This window comes from Passer montanus, unplaced genomic scaffold, assembly GCF_014805655.1.
Source record: "Passer montanus isolate IOZ18808 unplaced genomic scaffold, ASM1480565v1 scaffold77, whole genome shotgun sequence".
Lineage (NCBI taxonomy): Eukaryota > Metazoa > Chordata > Aves > Passeriformes > Passeridae > Passer > Passer montanus.
The window spans coordinates 1246838-1271452 of record NW_024372923.1 but is presented as its reverse complement, the minus strand read 5'-3'; the positions used below and the strand labels follow the sequence as shown (position 1 = coordinate 1271452).

The 24615-nt window shown below is 46.2% G+C and overlaps 1 protein-coding gene across 5 annotated transcripts; it reads right to left on the bottom strand.

Annotated features, from left to right (window-relative positions):
* Nucleotides 1-960: 960 nt before the first annotated feature.
* Nucleotides 961-24432, bottom strand: NPS (neuropeptide S). Of its 5 annotated transcripts, XM_039731394.1 has the most exons (6): nt 23872-24432; nt 18614-18786; nt 12079-12159; nt 4415-4519; nt 3954-4035; nt 961-2290 (listed from the first exon to the last, which is right to left on the bottom strand). In XM_039731394.1, the coding sequence occupies exons 4-6, from the start codon at nt 4423-4425 to the stop codon at nt 2081-2083; spliced, it is 303 nt and encodes a 100-aa protein (XP_039587328.1). In that variant the 5' UTR covers nt 4426-4519; nt 12079-12159; nt 18614-18786; nt 23872-24432; the 3' UTR covers nt 961-2080. The 5 variants fall into 5 exon arrangements, with proteins under 5 accessions (XP_039587328.1, XP_039587330.1, XP_039587329.1 ...); XM_039731396.1 differs by lacking the exons at nt 12079-12159; nt 18614-18786; nt 23872-24432 and adding exons at nt 4135-4304; nt 5125-5288; XM_039731395.1 differs by lacking the exons at nt 12079-12159; nt 18614-18786; nt 23872-24432 and adding an exon at nt 5125-5288 and having other exon boundaries at nt 4135-4519.
* Between the last annotated feature and the right edge of the window lie 183 nt (nt 24433-24615).

Below are 24615 nucleotides of genomic sequence, written 5' to 3'. Positions count from 1 at the left end.
GGACAGAGCCCTGCCCTGGGACAAAGCACCTCCATCCCCACAGCCGTGAGCAGATGCAGAATGGATTCATGGAATTATGGAATCATGGGATCACAGACTGCTTTGGACGCAAGGGACCTTGAAGCTCCTCCAGTGCGACCCCTGCCATGGCAGGGACACCTTCCACTGTCCCAGGCTGCTCCAAGGCCCAAAGTCTAACCTGCCCTTGGACAGTTCCAGGGATCCAGGAGCAGCCACAGCTTCCACGGACAACCTGTGCCCTCAGGACTTGTTTTCTGCTTCTGTCACCAGCCAGGAATCATTCCCAGCCCTTCCCTTTTCCATGGCCAAAGGCAGTGAAGTTCTGCTCCTTGGGGAGTCCTGGAGTGACCTGGAGAGTGTTTGGGATGGAAAATTTGCAGGACATCTGGCATGGGTGAAATGCCAGCAGCCAGGAGTGACACAGGGCCATGCCCAGCTGCAGTGTCACCACGGGCTTGCTCCCAACTGAGAGCACCCAAGGATAATAAAACTCCATCACACTCCTCAGGCCTCTTCCATGGTCCTAGGATCCCGTGATTCCTAGGATTCCATGGTTCCTTAGATTTCATAGTTCCTAGGTTCCATGGTTCCTTAGATTTGATAGTTCCTAGGTTCCATGGTACCTAGGATTTTATGGTTCCTGGGTTCTATGGTGTCTAGGATTTTACAGTTCCTGGGTTCCATGCTTCCCAGGATTTTACAGCTCCTGGGTTCCACAGTTTCTAGGATTTCATGGTTTCTAGGATTTCATGGTTCCTTGGTTCCATGGTTCCCACTCAACTCAACAACCTCAAAACGACCCCAAAAGAACTCAAGTGTTTAGGCAACTTTAAAACCAGGATGTGTTAAACTTTTCAGCCTGGACAAACACAGGCAGGAATGTGTTTGATCTCCTTGCATCAGCCAGAAATCATCCAGAAAAACCTGCTGTCCCACCAGCACAGCTCCATGCTGGGCTCACTTTCCCCCATGAGCTCAGGGAGGGCATCACAGAGGTGATGACACCAAACCACCTCATTGTAGGGTTAAAAATGATGACCAAACTATGATATTTAACAGGGAAATATTAGAAAACATCCATAGAGTGATTTATTATAATTAATATCACAGCTTTGACTGCAAAAGGCATTGCAGAGACACTCTGCCACATTTTCAAGCCAAGGGCACAGCTTGTTACACTCAGGGGACACGGCCACAAGTAGAACTCACACGTGTGTAACTCAGCAGGTGACCTTTCCTCCACACCACATTTACATATTTCACATCAAATTACTTTTTCCTTGTTTTATTTTTTTTTTCCAACAGGAAATTAAAAAAAAATTCCCAGATTTGGCACATTTCATCAGCTGGGTGTTGCCTACCTAAGTCAATTAATTGAGGCACAGGGAGCAGTGCTGATACCCTGCCTTAGAGTGATTTCCCAGGATTCTTCTGGATATGAGATGAGACATCTCCAGAGACTATTTCCTGTGAAAGTAATTTTAAATAACTATATTAAAACGCCAGTGGAAGTTACAAGTAAGGCCTGATTCTTTCACCAGTGGCCCTTCATATCACTTGAAACCTGAAATGAAGGATACTTTAAATCTGTATTAAAATTACCAGTTGTCTTCAAGTAAATGTGATTTGGGATGGGAAAGCACAGCAATGCCTCATGCCTGGCAGAGAGGAGGGATTTTGGGAATACTCCGTCCTCCCCACAGGCTGTGTGCACACATCTCCTCAAAGCACGGGATTATCTCTGTACTAATCAAAGAACAGCTCGATTAAAACCTGCAGCCTGGCAAAGGAGGGAAATTAAGCAAATGAAAACACTGATTTCGAGACAAAACTTGATGCCACTGTAACTTTGGGAACAAAGCCCTTCCCGAGCCAAGAATTTGGAATCTGCATGGAATTTTGCTGCTCCATCTGCTCCGCTCGGCTCGCGGCGCTCGGAAAACGACACCTGGGGACTCTGTCAGAGGTGGCTTCCACAGAGAAAAGCATCAAAAGGAACTCAAAGCAAGAACTTTGGACATCAAATGTCAAAACTTGGGCCGGGCTTTGGGGCATTTGCTCAGGACTTTGCCCTTCGGAAGGAAGTTTTTTTAATTCCCGCTCCGACGCCGTTGCGGAAGGACCTTTTGTGGAGAGGGGACTCCGGGAGAGGCTTCCCAAGAGGCAGCTCCTCACCCCTGCCCACCTTGGAGAGGCAGCTGCTCAGCAGCACCAGGCACGAATCCCATTGCCCATACAGCTGGCAGGTCAAATAAAAAGGGTTGGTGCTCTGGAGATTGAAGGCAAACAAACAAACAGACAAGGAGAAAAAAAAAAGAGATAAGAGAAGGTAAAATTATGGATTTGTGTATTTGCCAGGATACAGAGCAAAGCAGAAACACAAAAGCGATTTAGGCTTTGAATGACAGGGATGAGCTGTTATTTTCTAAGGATTTATCTTGTTCAAAATCAGATTTTTTCATAGTTTTTTTATGCATTTCTGGTCTAAAATACTATTACAATTATGTTTAGGGTATGATATGAATTGTTTTTGCTGATGCTGACCAGCTGTGACACAGTTTCCTTGGAACAACACAGGTGTTTATTGCTGGGAAATGAGATTTTTTCAGGGAAAAATGAAATACCAGCTTTGTATAACCTGTGTGAACTTCTGAGGCTTAAATTACAGGTAAGAGAAAACAAAAATACCTGTAAAGCTAAAATTTGTATGATGCCTTCCAGTAGTTATGGCCAATTCTGGAAGGAGTTCTGAGTAAGTTTAATAATGACAAAATAGTAATGGGAATTTTAAAAAGTCTGCATAAAAATCCAGGCTTGGACAAAAATCCAGGGTTGCACACATTCCTTGTAGTTGCACTCTATAGGACAAAAAAAAAGTCAACTACATAAAAACTTTCACATATTTCAACAGCTCTTAAAATAAACTGCATTTAATTACTGCTGAATTATAAAACAAAACCATTTCCTGGCATGTCTGTGGTTGCTCTGTGCATCTTTCATAATATCCTGATTTCCCAGCTGATTTTCCATCTAAAAGTCATCTTCTGTAATCTCTAAAAAATACATGCAAAGCTATAGGATTAACACCTGGAATTGCTGGTAAAATTGCCATTAACTTCATTATGATTTGTTTTAATACTGCGCTTACTTGCTCTTCTTTAATACTGGTTATTAAGTTAATTTTTTTTGTTTGTTTAATGACTTTTTCTGCAACCAACACCTTCTGCCACTGACAAGGCGTTTCCCAGACTGAATTTTCTCCCTAACAAGAAAAATACTTTTTGCAAGGAAAAAAACCTACAAAAAAACCAAAAAATTGGACACAGAGAAATTCTCCTCTTGAATTTTTAGCTGCTATTTCACTCAATTTCCTGAACAAATAACTTTTATTTTGACATTTATTGAAGCAATTAAAGTCCTTTTAACCATGATATCATTGCCATAAAGAGAACACATCCATTAGGAAATGTGGCTACTCAGATCCAGCTGTGTCTAAACAAATCAGCTGATTATAAATAAGTTAATTAATTGACAAACTCACTAGCAATAAGTTAAATTAGTACATATATAGCTAATTGCACCTCTTTGAGATATGCAAGGAATTCAGATTAAATGGAGATTTGTGATTTTTTCTCTTCCATCCAGGATTTCAGCTCCCCACACTCCACATTAAATATGCACTGAGTTGCTCACATGATTATTTCAGAGGCTTGCATATTTTATTAATAACACCAGGAAAAATTAGGCTATGCTCCAGGAAAATTAGGTAATAATATTTAACCAATAGCTTTAATACAAGAAAGTTCTTTCATTTTACAAAAAATAAAAACACAGCAGCAAAGAAGCAACCGAGCAAACAAAATTAATTTAAATAAAGAAGTAATTTAAGAGGAATGAAACAGATCTGGGAGTAATTAGAGAATGGGACTTACCATGGAAGGGCCAACTGGGAAACCCGAGCACACCAATGTCATGGAAATCCACAGGATGAAAACCAAGTTCAACCTGCACAGACTTCAAAGAAAAGCTGAGATTAATGAAAATTTGGACAAAAATCAACCAAAGTATGAACAGAGAGCATCCCGTGCACCAAGGACCCCGCAGTGGCTTTACCTGCTCATTTTTTACCCAGCACTGTGAGCGTGAACATGCAGCTCCACATGCAAATTCCTCACATATCCTCTCAGTTCTTCCTCAGGTGACCATTTTATACCAGAGTTCAGGAGGGAAAATGTCATCAAAGCTGATTTTATTCTGACTAATTGCTCCTTGTTTGGCCTTTTCTTCTTGTTAAATGGGAAAATGGCAAGAACACGTTCAGCTGCCATCACCAACCCCGGGGATTTCATTTAAAGTGTCCCATTAAATGTCTCTCAAGTGGTTTTATTGTTACCTCTGTGTCATCACTGCAAGCCTGGTCAGAGGTCTAAAGATTTCAAAAATCCATCTCAAGAGTTTGTTACCACTTCCAATATATCAGGTGGAGACCTTGCAAAGCCTGGCAGCGAGGGAGAAACATTAAAAGTGCATTTTAAGTAAAAAAATCCTCAAAGAGTCTTATTATACTCAAACCAGCCACAATACAAAGAACAATATTTTTTTTCCTATCTTTCTCCCCCCAACATTATTTTTTTACATGCTTAGTTCTAAGTACACCAAATGAATTTTTTTTCCTGACAATTAAAATTCTTTGGACATTAATTTCTACCATGCAGCCATATCTCAGCCCACACTGAGCTGAGCCAATCCAAACTTCTATAGGATTAATAAACTCTGTTAATCTCATTAATAAACTCTGTTAATCTCATTAATAAACTCTGTTAATCTCCAGCAGCCCAGCAAATGTTTCACGTCAGAGAGGTTTTGACCAGGTGAGAAATCACAGCCTGCTTTGGAACTGAAGAACAGCAGCATCATGGAATAGTTTGGGTTGGAAAAGCCCTCTGAGACTGAGTCCAACCATTCCCAGCAGTGCCAAGGCCACCAGTGCCCCACGTCCCCAACTGCCACCTCCACAGGGCTTTAAATCCCCCCAGGATTGGAACTCCTCCCCTTCCAGGGCTGGACAGCCCTTTTTGGGAAGAGATGTTCCCAAAATCCAACCTGAACCTCCCCTGGAGACGCAGATGGTACCGAGGCAGGAGTCACTGAGACATCAGCACGGGGCCCAAGGGCTTTGCCCTCCCCTCACACACACACAGAGGGATCTCCTGAACATTCAAACCCTCCCATTTGCTCCTCCCTCCTCGGAGGATATTTTTTCCCAGCTTTTCAGGATGCAGTTTAACACAAGACACCTGTGATTTGTGTGATGAAGCACAGATGGAGAATGAGCTCCATTGCAGATATTCCCACTTCAGGTCTGGAGGAATCAGGTTGAACAGAACAAGTGGCAATTAACATTTCTGTCTCCTGCTCTGTCTCCAGAGGCTCTGCTCCCAGGCTGGGTTCACTGGCAGCTATCAGAGGTCAAATGAATCATTAAGAACAACAATAAAACCTCCCAGCATCCATAAAATTTGTATTTTTTCAGAATAAATCAGCAGCAGTATCAGCAACAAAATCACCTCTTCCCTCCTGCTTGACTTGTTGGAGGGATGCTGCATTGAACCTCAATGCTGCTTTCCTTTGGTTTTCCCACAAAAATCATATGGAACAACACAAAACTCACAGCTGAGCCTATCAAACCTTGCAAGCTTTTGAGGTTAATAAGCCTGTAAGCTTCAGAACATGATATTTCCTTCTTCCAGCCCAATAGTCAATCCAAAGTGTTTTAAATTGGCATTGTGGGACTTTGCTAAGGGATCAAACAAAAAATGAATGAACACATCTCAACCTGTCCATTGGCATAACCCCAAAAGTTGTAAAACCACAGCTCCTGATAAAGGCAAGGCTCAAAATCTTGTTTCCTTCTGGGATGCTCCCAGTGAAACCTCAGCACAGCTCTGCTGGAGAAAGCTGCTGGGATATTTTGTTCCAAACTCAATTGTTTGTTGTTTTTTTTTTTCTTGCTTTCAAGAATATCAAGAAAGCCAGGAGCCAGAGTGGTTTGCTTTCAGCCCACTGCAAGGTGTGAGCTGGAAATCAATCACACTCCCAGCACACAAACCTGCTTCTGACTCGGTGATAATAGAAAATCCCAGCAAGACACCAAGAGAGAAGAAACACAGAAAGCAGAAAGTTCATTCCTTGGGTCATTCCCTCTGTGCTCTCACTGCTGCAAGGGGACACAACCAAACCCTTCACCTGCACCACGAGATCTCATCTGCAGAGGCACAGGGAGCTGCTGTAGGTACACCTGACTGATTCTGGGCATTTCCTTGCCATGGAGATCTCTAATCCCCCTAAAACTGGGTATCAGGAGGCTGCCCCATCCCTGGGAGTGTCCAAGGCCAGGCTGGACAGGGCTTGGAGCCACCTGGGATAGCAGCAGGGGCCCCTGCCCATGGCAGGGGGTGGCACTGAGGCATCAGGGGGGAAACGATGCCTCAGGTTTAGCTTTTCTCTTTTTCAGGTTCTGAGCTGCTTCAGTGTGTGGGTCTGGGTTTCATATTAGGGGATGGTGAGCTCTGCACAGAGCAGGGAGACAAAACAATTCCTGCTCCAGCTGGGCACCAAGGACAAATGATCCCAATCCCAGCCCAGGAGCACAAACCCCGTGGGCTGCAGAGAGAAAAACAAGCAGGGTGGGACTGCAGGGGCTGCAGTGGGATTGGACACTGAACTGCAATGTGCACATGGAGCAGAGCTGAGCCCAGGGAGAGACCCCGGCAGCGCTCGTGCATTTTGGGGCCATTTGGGTTCATCCTGGGGGCAGCCCTGGCTGGGCTCTGGTGCTGCCCAAGGGGCATCCATTGAGGAGATCCTTTGAGTAAATCCCTGCTTTACTCTGGAACTCTGCCCAGCCTGTGTTCCAGGGCAGCCTGCACAAGGCATCAGCACTGAATGGGATTTAAGAGTCCCCAAGCCATTCCAGGATTCTCTGATGGAGGAGGAGAATGGCCCTGGCTGGCAGGGGTCAGGGGCCCTAAGGACAAGTGATGCAGCCTGGGGGAGGCTCAGCTCTTGTCCCCCTGCTGCCCTCAGCCATTTGGGCAGTGCCTGCCCACCTGCAGTGTCCCCCAAGCAGGAGGCACTCGTGCCCAGGGCTGTGTGTCCCCTGTGCCAATTCCCTGCCCCTGAGCCACCCAGGGGTTGGCACAGAGCTCTCTGGGGAGGATGATCTCATCAAAGGTCAGGGACACATTTTCTACGGCCTGTGCTGGCTGCTGTGGCTCCTGTCCCAGCCTCAGAGCTCTCCAGAAGGACAGAGCTGTTTATTGAATTCCTTCCTGGCTGCCAGCGCTGCCGAGCCAAGCCCTGTGAGTGAGACACTGCTCCAGCTCCGTGCAGGCAGGGACAGCTCCTCTGCTGAGCCCTGGCTCCGTGCCCTGCCTGGGAAGATGCATGGCTCCTTTTTAAAAGCCAGTTTTTAATGCAATTCCACTCAGCCGCCGCTCCCCTCGCAGCCTGAGCCAGCAGCAGCTCAGGCTCCAGCCAGGCCCCCTCTGACGCTCAGGTCTGAGCTGTGAGAGGAGGAAAATCAAAAGGCATTCAAGGCACAGCAGCACTGCCAGTCCTGCCCCCCTGCACAGCTTTGCTTTTCCTGGATGGATGCTCAGCAGGCAGCAGGGGAGCAGCAAGGGCTGCCAGGAGATGGAAGGAACAGGGCTCAGGGTTTGTGGACACTGTGAACCTCAGGATCTTCACTGGCACCTGATTTTGGAGCACTCCTGCATCACTGGGGCTGTGCACGTCACCGTCATGGCAAGGGGGACGAAGCTGCACTTGGATCCTCCCATGCCAGGGGGAAAAATTAGCTCCAAAATCCCATTTTTGATCCTACATCACACAGAAATCGTGGGCTGTGTCACAGTCACCATCCCCAGGATTTTAAAGTCTACATCATCCTCTCTAAATATACCAATTCCTTTTCCTGGTTACAGCCAGGGCTGGTGTGGGCAGAGGCAGCACGAGCTCCTTACCCCACTCCCCAGCACGTGTCCCAGCGTGAATCCACAGTGGTGATGGAAAATGTCACCACTCCCCACGTCCCACAGCACATGGCACCTCCTGGGCCTCGTGCCAGGGCACACAGCCCCTGCTGATGTCACCCGGCTCTGCTGATGTCACCCAGCCCTGCTGATGTCACCCGGCCCTGCTGATGTCACCACGCTCGGGCTGGAGCCCACGGGAAGTGGCAGGAATGAAGCTTTTGGCCAAAACATCTTGGAACACGTCAGGAAATGTTTCTAATTTACGGATCCCTTGCTTTGTTTTTGTAAGGTTCCTTAGCACACCTTCAGAAAAACAACCTGCATGAAGCACAGCATGAAAATCAAGCCCTCCCTGCACCAAGTGTTAAAGCCCTCTGAGAATTTGTCTGAAAAGAAAGAGCAGAGCAGACAAAAGTTGCTCAAACCGTCAAGGGGAGGCTCAGCAGAGGCAAAGTGGAGGTAATTAACATTTTTGCTACGCTGATTTGCGCGTGCCAACGTAATTTATGCGCTCAGAAATCTCTCAAATAGATCCTGCAGGAAGTGGCTGCTGAGGAAAAGATGTCAGTGCTGAGCTAAAAAGACACCTGTCAAAGCCAAACCCAAATTCCTGCTCAGATGCAACAAAGATCTCGATGATCTGAGAAAGGCTGAATAATTGTTGAAGGAGAAGGCAGAGAGAGAAAAGAGCCTGGATAGACAAGAAAAGGAGAAGGGTTTTGAGGAGAGAGAGGAGAAAAGGATGTAGGAAAGTCTGATGTGACTTTAGAGGAAGAGATCAAACTTTAAAGGGATCAAACTTTAAAGGAGTCAAGGAAAGCTAACACAAATATTATAAATAGCAAGGAATAGGGAGAAGGAGCTGGGTGGCTCTGAGGGGCACAATTTTTATGGATTTTATGGCACTGCACCTTAAGTTTCTCCCATGGGAAAGGCTAAGGAAAGACAAGGAAAACATATCCAATATTTCCTATTGGGATAATCTGGCTCAGGCAAGTTTCATGCTTTCCCCTACAGAATTCCAGCACCAACCCATTTGTTTGTGCTCCCCAGTCCTTGGGATGTCACCAACAGCCCTGTGTCAGCTGGGAACGGGAAAAAGGGAGCAGTGCAGGGAAAACTCAGTTCTGGCAGCACAAGGAATGATGCTGGGAGGTTTTGGGACACAAACCTGTGGATCCATAACTGTCCACAGGGGCAGTGAGGGGCACAGGGCATGCTGAAGGCTGCTCAGATACCCAGAACTCACAGGCTGGACACAAAAGGGGCAATTGCTCACCCCTGAGCAGCTTTTTATGCAATCCAGAGTGACCTTTCCCTGGAGAACAGCTCCGGTGGATGCAGAGCAGCTGCCAGGAGGTTCTGTACGCCTGCAAACACCCCTGGGCTGAGGGACCCCTCATCTGGCAGCAAATCTCCAGCTCACAGCTCAGGGTGACTCCCTTTCCTGCATCTCAGCTGCTGCTCGGGTGAGCTCTTGGCATTTCTGGAGAAGGGCAAGATGCCAGCTTGAATTTGTGACACGAGACCCAAAGAACCTTTAGGAAATGAGTGGCTACATCTGGAACAGCACTCATCATGTGGAGGAGGCGAGAGGACACACCTTTTTTTCTCCAAAATGCTGAGTGTTTTCCATCTGCTCTCCCCACTCTCTCAGCTCGCTGCTGTTTTCCCTCTACTTCGCTGTGGCACTTGAATAAACAAGGATATTGCAGCCTCTTTAAAGGAGATTCCTTTCCTGCAAAAGCCTTTTTGAAAAGAAGGATCCTCTCCACGATGACCCGCTAAAGAGCAAACACACAGGAGCTGAGCCCCAGCTGCACGTTGTGTTTAAAATTGGCTGGTGGGAAGAGAAAATCAAACTGTGAGTCTGCCTCGCTCTGCGGGCTCTGGAAATGCCAGGTCTGGATCAATCTTGGCGACTTTGGTTGCTCCTAAAGGTCCTCAAGCAGGAGAAAGGGAATGTGGCTATCAAACAATTTGGTGCCTTTTGTCTGAACATGATCCTGACTTCCCCTTGTGTTCTCTCCCTCTTACAAAAGGCTTCATCCAAAAATATCCCACACCACAAGACAGGGGAAGTTTCTGTTTCCTCTCCGAAAGCCTGTGGCAGCTGGCTGGATTTTTCTTGCTCTGTGCAAGGATTTCTTTGTGCCCAATTATGTTTCAATGCTTGATGTAACTCCTCTGGAAGTTAGAGCTGCAAAGGGACTTTTAATGAGGTCAGGGAGTGACGGGAAAAGGGGGAAAGTGGGTTTAGCTTGGGTTTTGGGAAGAAAAGTCTTCCCTGTGAGGGTGGGAGGCCCTGGCACAGGGTGCCCAGAGCAGCTGGGGCTGCCCCTGGATCCCTGGCAGTGCCCAAGGCCAGGCTGGACACTGGGGCTGGGAGCACCTGGGATGGTGGAAGGGATTTGCGGTCCCTTCCAACCCAAGCCATTCCATGCTTTGATAATTTTTTAATGAGTCTGTGATACCTGGCTCCTTGTTCTTCTATTACTTGCACCAGTAGCTGATTTGCAAAGCTCATCTGTGCCCTCTCCACCCTCTGAGCTCCCCTCTCAGCATCAGGGCCCTTCAAGGTTTTTACCCCTCCCCACAGCTGCCACATTCGGAGGCAATCAACTGCTACTTCTTAATCAAGAGCACAGATGAATCTGAATAAACACAAAATCCAATATTAGAGAAGCTCATCCAGCCCCGTTCTCTGGGGAGCAGGAAAGGCCAGGGGTGCTGGGGCTCAGGACTGTTCCCAGGGGCAGCACAGGGGATATTCCCCAGCTTTTCCTGCTCCAGTCCCTCGGGAGGAGCACTGAAGGCACAGGACATGAAAAGGAGCAGCTCTCCGTGCACTTGACACGGCTCTGGCTGCCGGGAGCAAACGTGCAGTGCTCAAAACCCAGAGACTCTTTTTTCCTGCCCTCCTGCTGCTGCCAGCCCAGCCTTTCATGGGAACCCAATCCCAGCTCGGGAGTGCACGGGGAACGACAGCAGGGAATTCTGTGCTGCCATCCTCAAAAAAGGCTGAGCTGCCAGGGGTGGGGACAGACAGGGCAGCACAGCCTGAGGGGCTGGGAGAGCAGCAACACTGGGAGCACCCTGGAGTTAACACTCACCTGAATGATTGGTGGCATCCAAAATTTAAAATAAATAAAATAAAATAAAATAAAATAAAATAAAATAAAATAAAATAAAATAAAATAAAATAAAATATAAAATAAAATATAAAATAATAAAATATAAAATGTAAAATAAAGGATAAAATAAAATATATAAAATAAAATAAATAAAATAAAATATAAAATAAAATATAAAATAATAAAATATAAAATGTAAAATAAAGCATAAAATAAAATATATAAAATAAAATAAAATAAAATAAAATAAAATAAAATAAAATAAAATAAAATAAAATAAAATAATTAGATTAAGGAAAAAATAACCCCACAAAAGACAAGCATATAGAAGAATAACACAAAAACATCAAAATCAATAAACAAGAAATCAAATCCCACATAAAAGGCTAAAAAGGAATCTTAAAACTAAAATCCTTTTGTAAATGATGAAAAATCCCTCTTTTTCCCTATAACACGTAAAACTGTAAAGAAATAAAAAGTTAAATTAAAATCAAACAAAAACCTCCATGTTAAAATAAACAAATACTAAAGTAACTATAATTCCATAAAAAAATCAAACAGAAAAGAGAGAAGGGTAATCAGGTTTGTTTTCAGGGATGCTTCTCAGGTGCTTCCTGAGCATCCTCTGCCTCCTCTCCTCGATGCCTTAAGGAGCTGCAGCAGAGGCTAGAGGGAGTTCAGAGGAATAGAGTGAGATTTATTGAAGTGCCTTCAAAGGCCACACCCTGGCAGTGCCCAGATGGCTCCAAGATGGAAGGAAAAATCTTGGGTACGAGATCTCACATTTTTGTAAGTTTTAATGCATTTGCATACAGGAGTTAACTGTCCAATTAACAGCTTCAAATGACAGTTTCATCTTCTTTGCTCGCTTGCCCTCCTCTTTTCACCTTGTTTGTGCTTTGGGCCTGGAGTTTGAAGAGATTGTCCTTGAGTCTCCAGCTGGAACAGGATTGTTTTTCTCCACCATCCTGTGAAAAGATCCCAGTAACACTTCATGTAAAACTAAAAGCTGCACACCAAAACAGAACAGAAAAACTCAAAACCCAAGGTATCAGCATTGCCTCAGGAGGTGGGAGAAGCTCCAAGGACCACCACGAATTATGAATGAGCAGCCAGGGAAGAGCAGCTCCCACTGCTCCCACATCTCCCAGAGCTCCCACAGCTCCTGGAGCTCCCACATCTCCCAGAGCTCCCACATCTCCCAGAGCTCCCACAGCTCCCGGAGCTCCTACAGCTCCTGGAGCTCCCACAGCTCCTGGAGCTCCCACATCTCCCACATCTCCCAGAGCTCCCAAAGCCTCCAGAGCTCCTACAGCTCCTGGAGCTCCCACATCTCCCAGAGCTCCCACAGCTCCCAGAGCTCCCACAGCTCCCAGAGCTCCTACAGCTCCTGGAGCTCCCACATCTCCCACAGCTCCCAGAACTCCCAAAGCTCCCAAAGCTTCCAGAGCTCCCCCAGCTCCCACATCTCCCCCAGCTCCCAGCCTCTCCACGCAGCAGGAGCACACCACATTATAGACAAGAGATCTCTTGAAACTCAAATAACCCCACAGTTCTCTGCCTTGCCACACTCCATAACATCAGCAGCGCCTAAGCCAGCAGGACAGCAGCTAAAAATACTCTGCTGCAGCTCATGGCAGCTCCTGATGGAAGGGCAGAGTCCCTGCCATGTGCTCCCTGCAAGTGCTGCAGCCAGGGGCCTCGGGCACGGCCCCACATCCACAGCAGGGTCTCAGCACAAAGCTCTCCATGGCCCTGGAATCATTCCCAGCTCAGCCCTGCTCTGCTTTCCTGGTCAAGCTCAGTGTCTGTGCTTTCAGTGCCAAACTGTTCTGCAGCCACACCGAGTCCCTTTGCAGTCCCTGCAGTTCACAGGCTGGAAATTGGCAATTTCTGATCCAGATGTCAGCGATGGGAAATGCAGACCTGGGTGACTTTGTGTTTCCAGGGCTGTTTCCCAACCTAGAACCTCTCCCCAGAGCTCACTGGCACATTTGGGGTAGAGTAGTGTAAAGAGGGGCTTGGGAAGAGAAGCAATTGAAGCAATTGTGCGTTCATGTTCCCTGCTGTCCTTCTGTGCTCAGTCCCATTTTCTGCAAGAATGAACAGAGAACCAAAACGCATTTATTGTGGTGCAGACCTGGGTGACTTTGTGTTTCCAGGGCTGTTTCCCAACCTAGAACCTCTCCCCAGAGCTCACTGGCACATTTGGGGTAGAGTAGTGTAAAGAGGGGCTTGGGAAGAGAAGCAATTGAAGCAATTGTGCTCATGTAGAGTTCATGTTCCCTGCTGTCCTTCTGTGCTCAGTCCCATTTTCTGCAAGAATGAACAGAGAACCAAAACAAAATGCATTTATTGTGGGGGTTTTTTTGGTGTGGTTTTTTTTTTTTTTTTTTTTTTTTTTTTTTTCCTGCTGCATAAGGTGATGTTTTCATAGAATCCCAGACAAGTTTGGGTTGGAGCAGACCTTGAACCTCATCCATTCCACCCCCTGCTATGGGCAGGGACACCTTCCACCATCCCAGGTTGCTCCAGCCTGGCCTTGGACACTGCCAGGGATGGGTCAGCCACAGCTACTCTCTGCCAGGACCTCACCACCCTCACAGGGAAGGATTTCTTCCCAATATCCCATCTAACCCTGTTGTCTTTCTGTTCAAAGCCATTCCCCATTTTCCTTCCTATTAAAGAAATCCTATTAAAATCCTATTAAAAACCTGCCTCATTAAAAGAAAACAAACAAACAAATCCTCTCCAGCTCTCTTGTATCCCTTCTAGGTACTGAAAGGCCCAAGAAGATCATCCCAGAGACTTCTCTTCCCCTTTTTTCAGCCATGTGGGATTGTCTCTCTTTCCTCACTGCTGTTTCTCACTAGGGAGGGGTAGCCCTGGTCCAGCTGCCCCTGGACTGCACCCACTCAGTCCTATCCAGCAGGATATGCCCAGAATATGTGTCCTGAGCAGTGAACTCCTCTTTATTCAGGACAACCCCAGCCCAGGAATGACCTTAACTCGGTGGGGAGACATCCCAAACTGATCCAAAGCTGAACCTCAGCAGGGCTGGCCAGGCAGGCCCTGCTCCATCCCTGCTGTGGATGGAGCTGAGGATGCTCCAGTTGCCTGGGAAACCACGCCTTGGGATCACTGGGATGCATCCTACACCTCTGCCTTGGGATACAGCACCTTGTCTGGGAGAGAATCCTGCTGGGAGGAGCCTGCAGGAATCAAATCCTCCTCCTTCCACAGGGATAAATCCAGTGTAAAGTCACTTGTGGGTAAACAACAACCAGATCTGCCCCAAAAGAGTAAATATGGGTCACAGGCAGGTGTTTGAGCAGCTCATTCCTCAGCTGAGCACGAAGCTTAAACCCATTAGGAAATTACCAGCAGGTGGAAGAATTGGCTGAGTAGAGATAAAGGAGCTACAATCAAAGGAGATGGGGTTACTCAAGGACTCAGAGCATTTATTTAGATTAAATATTTGCAAATTGGGATAGTTTTTGGCCTATTTTAAGAAAGAATGGATTCAATACTTACAGCACCAGGTAGGACCTTAAAAAACCATCCTGTTCCAACCCCCTGCCATGGAAATGTGCTTGGGGTATCAGCCTGATTTTAGAGGACAAAAAGCCATAAAGAAAAGCAGGATATTGCTCCAAGTGTCCTATTGCTGGCAGCATTTAGACAAGGAAAGCAGCATCATCTCACTGCTTGCTTACCTTCAATCAAAAAACAACACTGGGCTTTAATTTCTCCTGTGGGTGTAGTCAGCTCTTAAGTTAAAATCCAGGCTTTAATATCTTCTCCTCATAATTTAGGTCATGGGCAGGGAAGCAACAGAGGGAAAAACAGAGGGAAAATTCAGACTTTGCAAGAGATGCTAAAAAACTGCAGCTCGTGCTCAGGGCTCCCAGGGCACCGAGTGCAGCCACTCCTCTGCTCAGAAAGCCTTGGAGCCAGAAAAGAGAGGCTGAAATCCCTGCAGGATTTAAATCCCGGGTCCCAAGGCCTTTGTAGGGTCTGTCTGCAATGCCCGAGGTCAGCAGGGAAAGTTCTGCTCTTCCCTGGGAGTGCTCATCCCTCGGGGAGGGCTGGGGGTGCTCCACTCCTGGGGAAAGGACAGAAAGGGACACACAGGGGTGGTAAAGGAATCCTTGGGATCATCCAGTTCAGATGAATGGAAAAGTGGAAGAAAAAGGGGTTTAATGGCAGAGAAAAGTGTCTCAACAAAAGGCTGGGAGAGCTGAGGGGGGCTCACCTGGAGAGGAGCAGCTCCAGGGAGAGCTCAGAGCCCTGCCAGGGCCTGAAGGGGCTCCAGGAGAGCTGCAGAGGGACTGGGGACAAGGATGGAGGGACAGGACACAGGGAATGGCTGCAAGCTGACAAGGGGTAGATTTTGATGGGATATTGGGAATTAGGAATTGTTCCCTGTGAGGGCAGACAGGCCCTGGCACAGGGTGCCCAGAGCAGCTGGGGCTGCCCCTGGATCCCTGGCAGTGCCCAAGGCCAGGCTGGACTCTGGGATTTGGAGGGGAAGGTGGATCTGGATGAGCTTTAAGGTCCCAACAACCCGACCCAGTCTGGGATTCTGGGGTTAAACAGCAAATTGCAGCTGCACTGGTCCAGGAGAATCCTGTGTTGGTTGTTTCCCCCCAGTCCTTCATTTCAAAAATCCAAACAAACCAAAGCCCTTCCCTGTTGCCTGTGCCACCAATTCTGCAGTTCAGTGTCTCAGTGGGGTCCTGTTCACCCCCAGAATTCAGGATTCCACCCCCCTGCTCAGTTTATGGTGCTCATTCTCATCAGAACATAATTACACTGCACAGGGCCATAAACTCCCCATTCTGGGGGGTGGAAGCAGCTTTCTTCTCACATTTATTAAATTGTGTTTATTCACATCCTTACTAATTTATATGGCATCCTCCTTATTAAACAGAACAGCAAAATATAATTGAGTCTTCCATTCCTAATGGGGTTTTTTTGTTGTGTTTTCTTTTTATTGCCAACAGATACGTGCATAAATTTTTGAGCATCCAGAAGTCATCTGGAGTTTTAGATGATCAGGGCGAGGCAGCCTTGGGGTTTTTGCTGGGTCACCATCAAGGGTTGTTGCATCCAGCTGACACCAAGCACTGCTAAAAACACACTCAGCTCCTTCATGACTGCTCAAACAAAATTAAAATTCCAGGAAAGTGCAGCCAATTGATTCCTAACATGTATTTCAAGTGTAACTGCTTGGAATTTTTTCTTTATTATTATTATTAATTTTTTAATATTTCAACTCTAGTGGGATGTGATTTGAGATTTTCAGAAAGTCAGTTTATGAAGAAACTGTTAATAATGAATGGAGTGAAATGAATCCCATCACAGGTGAATGTGCCATGGATTTCAGTTTAGGAGAACACAGGAGTTTATTTGTCCTGTTACCAACCAGCCCCTTTGGACTGGGAAGGAAAAGGCAAAGGAAAAAGGGAAGGAAAAAAGAGAAGAAAAAAGAGGGAAAGGAAAGGAAAGGAAAGGAAAGGTAAGGAAAGGAAAGGAAAGGAGAAAAAGGAAAAGAAAGGAAAGGAAAAGGCAAAGGAAAAAGGGAAGGAAAAAAGAGAAGAAAAAAGAGGGAATGGAAAGAGAGAAAGGGAGAAGGAGAGGAAAGGAAAGGAAAGGAAAGGGGAAAGGGCTCATTTTAACCCCAAACCCAGCTCCAAGATATTATCATGGTCCAGCAATGCCAGGGATGCCGGAAAGGAAAGGAAAGGAAAGGAAAGGAAAGGAAAGGAAAGGAAAGGAAAGGAAAAAGCTAATTTTAACCCCAAACCCAGCTCCAAGATATTATCATGGCCCAGCAATGCCAGGGATGCCACCAAACCCAATCATATCAATTTTTTCCATCTGTCTGGGCACTCCAAGCAAACCATCCAGCACTGCCAGAGCAGCTGCACTAAATCTGTCCCACAGCAGAAATCACTGCACCTGAACAGTCCTAGCAGTGTCCCCAAATTCAGTTTTCCCTTCTCTTTTCCCCTCCTGAAAGCAAAAGCTCAAACACTCAGTGAAAGCTCCACGCCAGCAGCAGAGAGGATCTCACCACAGAGCTCCAGGAGAGGAGTTTTCCAGTGCAGAGGAGAAAATTACTGTTTCCCCAGGAGGCACAGATCCCATGTCAAGGGGGAAAAAAAACCATTAAAACAAAATAGATCTGGACAGCAATTCTGTAGTTTCACCAGGAAATGTTTTGTGATGAAGCTGAGCAAGTAAACAGAATGTCAAGCACCCAGATAAAAGACTTGCACTTATTGCTGGACAATCCAAAGGTGTTTTGTTGTTGTTGGTTTTTTATAGCTACTTTTTTTTTTTCTGCAAACAAATGCTCCTACGCATTTTTTAAGGAGAGCAATGCACTGGAACATCATGGAATAGTGGAGAAGCAGCCTGTGTCCATCTCCAGGGATCCAGGGTTAGTAGGTCAAAGACACCAGGACACCCCAGGAAGAATTCTGCATAAAAACCCTAAAAAACCCCCACAGGTTTCCTTTACACCACATCAACTGCTCCCCTCTCCTGTTCTGCTGCACAGAAAGCCAAAAAATACCTGGACTGAAACCTTGGAAATAAAAAGGTGATTCTGCTGCCTTAAGGATACTGCTGAAAAACTGTGTGTTCTTTTGTCTGCCTTTGGCCCTGGAAAAATCCAGCAGCACTTTCAGGCTTTAGGGCTTTCTGGAATTATTTTATTCTGTGTTAAGTGGAAAACACAAATCAATATTTTTTTGTGCACCTCCCAGTCCTGTGTCTTGCCCCAAAAAAGGATTTGAATTTGCCAACCAGAGAGACCAAATGTGTACAAACGTTTGGGCTGTGCATGTTACAGATCATGGAGCAGATTTTCCTTCATGGAACCACTGAGAGCTACAGGGATCTTTGGAAAAGCCTGGGACAATACTCACTTGTAAATGAAGTCCCTCAATTCCTTGAGATTGGAATTTCAAACAGGGTCTCTGTATTATGGAGCTCTTTGTTATTTGCTTCCAAGCCTGTGTGATTTCTCCTGCACTCCAGGATTTATTTTGCAAAGGTTCACATCTCTTAGCAGGGCCCACATTTCTTCTCATAATTAGGATCATTGCAGTGTTGTGGTTTGGTTTGTGACATTTGCATCTCATTACACAGAACGTCTCTGAGCAGCACAACTCTGTTTTATCCAGCCCTGTCCTGGAGGAGCAGAGAGCTGGAAAAAACACTCCCACAAAGACTTCAGATCCTCAGCTTTAATAATTTTGTGCTCAGACAAGCAATTCCAACTAATTCCTACACCAGGGCTCCATTTGTCTGTCCTGACCATTCCCACCCATCCCTAATGCCCACAGAAATGGGATGGACATGTCTGGAGTCCAAGATTGCAGCTGGAAAAGTGTGAATTAAAGGAATTACCTTGGAAAAAAAGAGGTTTTCAGTCTCCTTTTCTTGTGGAACAGAGAACACTTTTCTGTCCTTTTCTGCTGTGACGGGAGCTGGGAGCTCAGGAGCCTTCAGGTGAGGTTTAGTTGGATGCAGGGTCAATTTTGATGGAAAATTCCAGATTTCAGCAACCGGACTCCCACTGCCTGTCAGATAATTGAAGAGAAATCATTACAAGGAGAAAGTCAGTTAGAAAAAGCACTGACATAGAAAAATGTCCCCAGATGAGACCTTTGGCCCCAGCTGGGGCAAAGCACGTGGCATCCTTTAAAATATGATTCTGGGATTTGCAGCAACTTGATTTCCATTTGTTCAGGCTCTTTATCATTTCCAACAGCCCAAGCACGAGACCAAATGCACTAATTCCAACAAACCAGAGTGCAAAAAATGGTGCAATAAAATACCCATAAAGACACATTTCAGGATAAAGTAACATTATCCCAGGAAGTGCTGGAAAATTAAGGGTTTTTTTGTTGTTGTTTTTGGGGTGGGGTTTTTTTGTTTTGTTTTGGTTTGGTTTTTTGGGGTTTTTTTGGGGTTTTTTGGGGGTTTTTTTTTGTTGTTGTTTTTTGTTTGGTTTTTTGTTTTTTGTTTTTGCTGCTGGAGCTTTACAACTCTCCAGTAATATTTTTCCCAATTGGAAAATACTTTCCCAAAGCTCCCTATTTTTTCCTAAGGTAAAAATCCATTAGGAATGGGTCTGGGATGGAAAATCACAGAATCAAAGGCTCACAAGGGGTTTTTTTAAGTTCACCCCATTTTCCCCCTGCCATGGCAGGGACACCTTCCACTGTCCCAGGCTGCTCCAAGCACTGTCCAAGCCTGGCCTTGGACACTTAAAATTCAATTTTTAATTTTTTTTTTCATTCTGCATTCCCTCTGCAATGAGCTGCAGGCCTTTGGAGCAGCTCTGTTCAAAAGCCCTGTGGAGGTGGTACCTGGGGACATGGGGCAGTGGTGCCCTTGGCAGTTCTGGGAATGGTTGGATTTAATAATTTCAGAAGCCTTTTCCAACCTTAATTATTCTGTGATTTTTTTGATGCATTTGCTGCCACCCTGGGCACTCTGGGCCCACTGAAGCTCCTTTAATGCCTCCCATTAGTTTCAGGGTGTGAAGAGTGAGGATTTTAGGTGACATCAGTGATGTAATGAAATGTAATCATTAAAATGTCCTTCCCCTGCCTCTGCTAGACCTCTTCCAGCCACTGCTTTTCAGAAAAAAAAGAAATTATAAAATTGGGGTTTTGCAGTACCAGAGCAGTTCCTGTCAGGAGCAGCATCTCCCAGGGCCATGGCAGTGAAAACAACAGCAAAAGTAAAATTAAAATAGTTCATAAGTACTTCAGGGTTTGATTTAAGGAGTTAAGGGTTGGACTCAATCTTTGAGGGCTTTTCCAGCCTTAAAGATTCAGAGATTCTGCATGGGAGAGCAAAACTGGTATGAAAAGCTTGGGATTTCTATGGGTTTACAACAATGGCACCAACATCATGGATCCAAATGTTTAATCTGATTTACAGCAAGAAATCTTGTCCCTTCTGAATAAAACTCATTTTGGGGGTGCAGCTTCAAATGGGACAACCTGGTCATTCTGGGAATTCTGTGAAAATGATTCTTTGCACGCCCTCACCACCCAAATTCTTCATTGATGATGATGGGTTTTGTCTTTATAAGCCTGAGCCCTGGATTCACAGAATTCCCAGAATGACCAGGCTGAAAGAGACCTTAAAGATCATCGAGTCCAGCCCAGCCCCAACACCCCAACTCAACCCTGGCCCCCAGTGCCACATCCAGGCTTTGTTAAACACACCCAGGGATGGTGACTGCAGCACCTCCCCGGGCAGCCATGCCAGAGCTTTGTCACCCTTGCTGTGAAAAACTTTTCCTGATATCCAACCTGTTAGGAGAACCTGTTTTTCAAAGCATATTTACATTTGGAATTAAAATTTCCCGCCGTTCTACGCTTGAGCTGGGTTTTGGATCCTCCCTGAGCACCTGGGGAGCTCAGAAGGGCTCTTCCAGCAGTGGGGATGGGAACACACCCAGTGCAGCTGCTGAGAGTCTCAGTGAGCTGAGAAGTGATTATGTTGTACCCCTGGGCAATGAGGCTGCCACCGAATTTCCAAACAAGATGTGAGAATCTGGGACAGTTCTGTTGCTGGGTCACAACGTTTGCTTGGCACTTCCCCTCCCTATTTTCCTCTTAGGAATGAAATCCCAGCGTTTCCAGGATCAAATCCTCCCCTGGCAGGGAAAAGATGCACAAAAAGCTGATTTGGGGAGGGGAGGCTGTGACAGCAGGAGGGGTCAGACACAGGGCAAACCCAGCCAGAAATGAGAAATGAAATGGGGGAAAATGAGAATTTGTGGCTTTTGCTGCAACCCTGACCTCAGCTAATTATTTGTTACACAGCAGCTGCAGTTCTGAATTGTTATAAAACAGCTGAAATTATTACTTGCTATAAAACATCTGAAATTTTGACCCTGTTGCCCACCCAGACCCCATGGAAACATTCAGGTACTGATCCATAAAGTCATTTTGGATGCATAGGCAGGTTCCTCCAGAAGGAAATTTTAAGCACCTGTTGCTGAACCATCCCCTGGAGAAGCCCATCCTGCCCTTCCCTATTTTTAATTTTTTTTCCCCAAATGAATTAATAAATAATTGTTTTAAAAATCCAATCAACAAAGGAACCAAAGAAAATAAAAATACCTGCAAAAGTTTGATCATATTTTAGTGGCAAAGATGAAATTCTGAGGTCACCTCTGTGACTGGGACTTGTTTTTCTGCCTACCACAGAGCAGAGCTGCCTGTACTTATCCAGCAGGGACAGAATTCCATATTTCCAGGCTTCACAGGTTCCAAGAGGAGTGAAATGGCCCCAGTAAACCCACACAAACCAGCTCTGTTAATAATTAAATTGGCTCCCTACCGTGGTCAAGAAGGATGGCTGCCACCAAGTGCCCCGGCCACTGCCAAGGGCTATAAATGGGTTTGTGCAATATTTTGAGGCAGCCTCCCCCTCCAAAACCTGTCCTGTGCACAAGGAACTCCCAAAGTCAGCAGGAATGGAGCTGAGCCCACAGGAGAGGGTCATTTCCAAAGGTAATTGGAGCTTTTTTAACCCAGAACTGTCAAAGAGTGCTGAGAATAATGGAGCCTGACAAGGCTGAGGTTGAAGGAGAACTGGGAAGATTGATCTGCTGTGTTGGTGTTGCTTTTGGCAGCGTTGCAGCAAACAAACATTTCCCTAAATAAAGGAAAATGGTCAAATGCTACCTTTATTTCCTTTCCTTCCCAATTCCCCTTTTTTCTCCCTTCCCAGCTGCAGGACTCAGGGAAAGCCAAACACCCAGCCCATCCCTCAGCAAACCCAACAGCAGCACGTGCTCCATGCTGTTTTTCCTCCAGCTCTGCTCTTGCCTGAAGGTGCCTTCCCCTGCTCCATCCTTTTGTTTTAAGGGAGAAGAGAAATGCAAGCACCACTCATTTCACAGCTCAGCTACAGGTAAATTATCTGAGAAGATAGGGGAGCACTTGGCTCCTCTCCCTTTCATTTTTCTTGGTGTGAAAATCAAATGTAATGGGCTCAATGATTTATGACTGCCAGCAGGATGGAGCACAGGGATCATTGGATACCTGCCCAAATTCCTGGCTGGATCACAAACCCCCTTCCATGTGGCTTGAGGTTCCCTCCAAACCTCTGCTCCCCAACTGCACCAACTTTTAAGAGAAAGAAAAAATTCCGTCCAGCCCCACATTTCCATTGGGAGAGTCCCTGTGGCTCCTGGGGCGTGTCCAAGCCATTGGGAAGTGCCATTCCCAGACTGGATGAAGGCTCCAGGCTGTGAGCTCAGGGGCTGTGGGGATGATGGGTGGCACAGCAGAGCAGGGCAGTGCCAGGCACAGGCAGCTCATCCCTTGGAATCCCAAACACAGCATCATGGAATGGTTTGGGTGGGAAAGGACCTCAAATCCCACCCATTCCACCCCTGCCATGGCAGGGACACCTTCCCCTGTGCCAGGTGCTCCAGCCCCAGTGTCCAGCCTGGCCTTGGGCACTGCCAGGGATCCAGGGGCAGCCCCAGCTGCTCTGGGCACCCTGTGCCAGGGCCTGCCCACCCTGCCAGGGAACAATTCCCATCTAAATGTACCCATTGTCAGCTTGCAGCCATTCCCTGTGTCCTGTCCCCCCATCCTTGTCCCCAGTCCCTCTCCAGCTCTCCTGGAGCCCCTTCAGGCCCTGGCAGGCTCTGAGCTCTCCCTGGAGTCTTCTCCAGGTGAGCCCCCCAGCTCTCCTGCTGAACAGGAGCTCCAGCCCCATTCTTCCCATCAAACCAACCACAATTTCCCATTTTCCAGGTCTTTCAGAGACCAGGCCTAACCTAAGACAGGATTTCTGCTCCTGACCGTACACAAATCCCACAGCCCAGAAAACCTCACACCAGAGAAAAGGAATTTCTTTTTCCAAAGTCACTTTCCTGCCACCATGTCCAGAGCTGAGATCAGACCAGCACGGATTTCTCTCCAGGAGCTTCTGATGGGAGGTTCAGAGGAGCTCTGTCTCTTCCCCAGGGCTTTTGTGTTTGGACCTATATTCCCTGCTCAAATACTCCCACAGATCCCTGCCCACCTCTACAGGGACCACAAAGTGAGGAAAGACACACACTTCTTTAAAAATCCCATTATTTCTATTTTTTTTTCCTATTATTTCCCTCTGTGGAGCGACTCAACAATAATGGGCTGCTTGGAAAAAAAAGCAACAACAAATCTATTTGCCAACTGTACACAGTAATAAACTCATGGAAGGAAGTTTATAGCCAGTAAACTGAATATTATTGACAACCAGATCTCAATAAAATGCAAAAAATATCTCACGACAGGCCTCCTGCAACACGAGTAGGTAATAAATGCCTCATCTTTTGAAAAAAAAGTGTTTTACTTTAAACTTTTTTAAATTTATGGTTGATTTCTTTTGGATTTTTTCTTGGTGAGCTTTTGAGCTCATGCAATTAAACACAGGCAAACACATCTAATTTCCAGAGAAACAATAATTACAGCTTAACCCAACTTCCTGCCCTCTGCAGCGCCTTTCCCTCTTGCTGCAGGAACACACTCCCCAAACCAGTGTTCATCCTGTTAAATTGGATGTTAATAAGTGGTTTGAGCTGCATAATTGATGCTGAGCTAAGGAATGTTTTGCTCAGGCTGGAGCTGCTGGGATTGTTTTACCTCTCCGAGTGTTCTGCTGATCCCACGTGGAATTTGTGTCACGCTGCTCTGGAACGGTGCCTGGCTCCCTCTTCACTCCCACAGCTTCCTTCAGATCCTGCTAAGGAATTCTGCTTGGAGTCCAGGAAGGTTTTTAGTTCATTTTCAGTGTTTTCCCCTCTCAGAGCAGTGATCTGGCACCGCTCGTGGGGAGGATGGAGGGAGGGAACTCCTCTGAAATGGGGATTGCAGCACGGGGAAATGCAAGCACAGCCAGGGGAGAATGGAAGGAATTTGGGAAGAGCAGCCAATAACAGGGGAATGCACCAAAAATGCTTTAATAGGAGCCAGTGTCACATTTGGGTTTGGTTTTGCTTTCTCCTTGTAAGGATTCCCTAAAATGTTGATGACAAATATCTTCTGCTTCATCTCTCTCATCTCTTTTCTATTTCTTTCTTTTACCTCCCATTTAGTGTTAAATAAAATCAGAATTATTGACACCACATGGTCTCACGTGCAGATTAATTTGGGCAGAGGAATCTCTCAATATTTGGATCTTGACATCATCCCAAGGGGGTCAGGACGTGTCCCAGCACTGCAATCCACAGCCACCTTCCTCTGCAGGGAAATGAGTTATTTAATTCAGCCACTTCCCTTTGAAGTGCTTGAACACAATGCCACACACATTAGAAATGAAAAATAAAAGTGTCACTCAACAGAGAAACACAATTTACACTAATTATTCATGTCTGCAGAATAGATATT

Bases quoted from the DNA above. Each gene is read 5' to 3' on its own strand.
- NPS (XM_039731394.1), bottom strand. The intron at 2,291-3,953 runs GTAAGTCCCATT...TTCAATCTCCAG, and splicing joins TCCCAGTTGGCCCTTCCATG to AGCACCAACCCTTTTTATTT.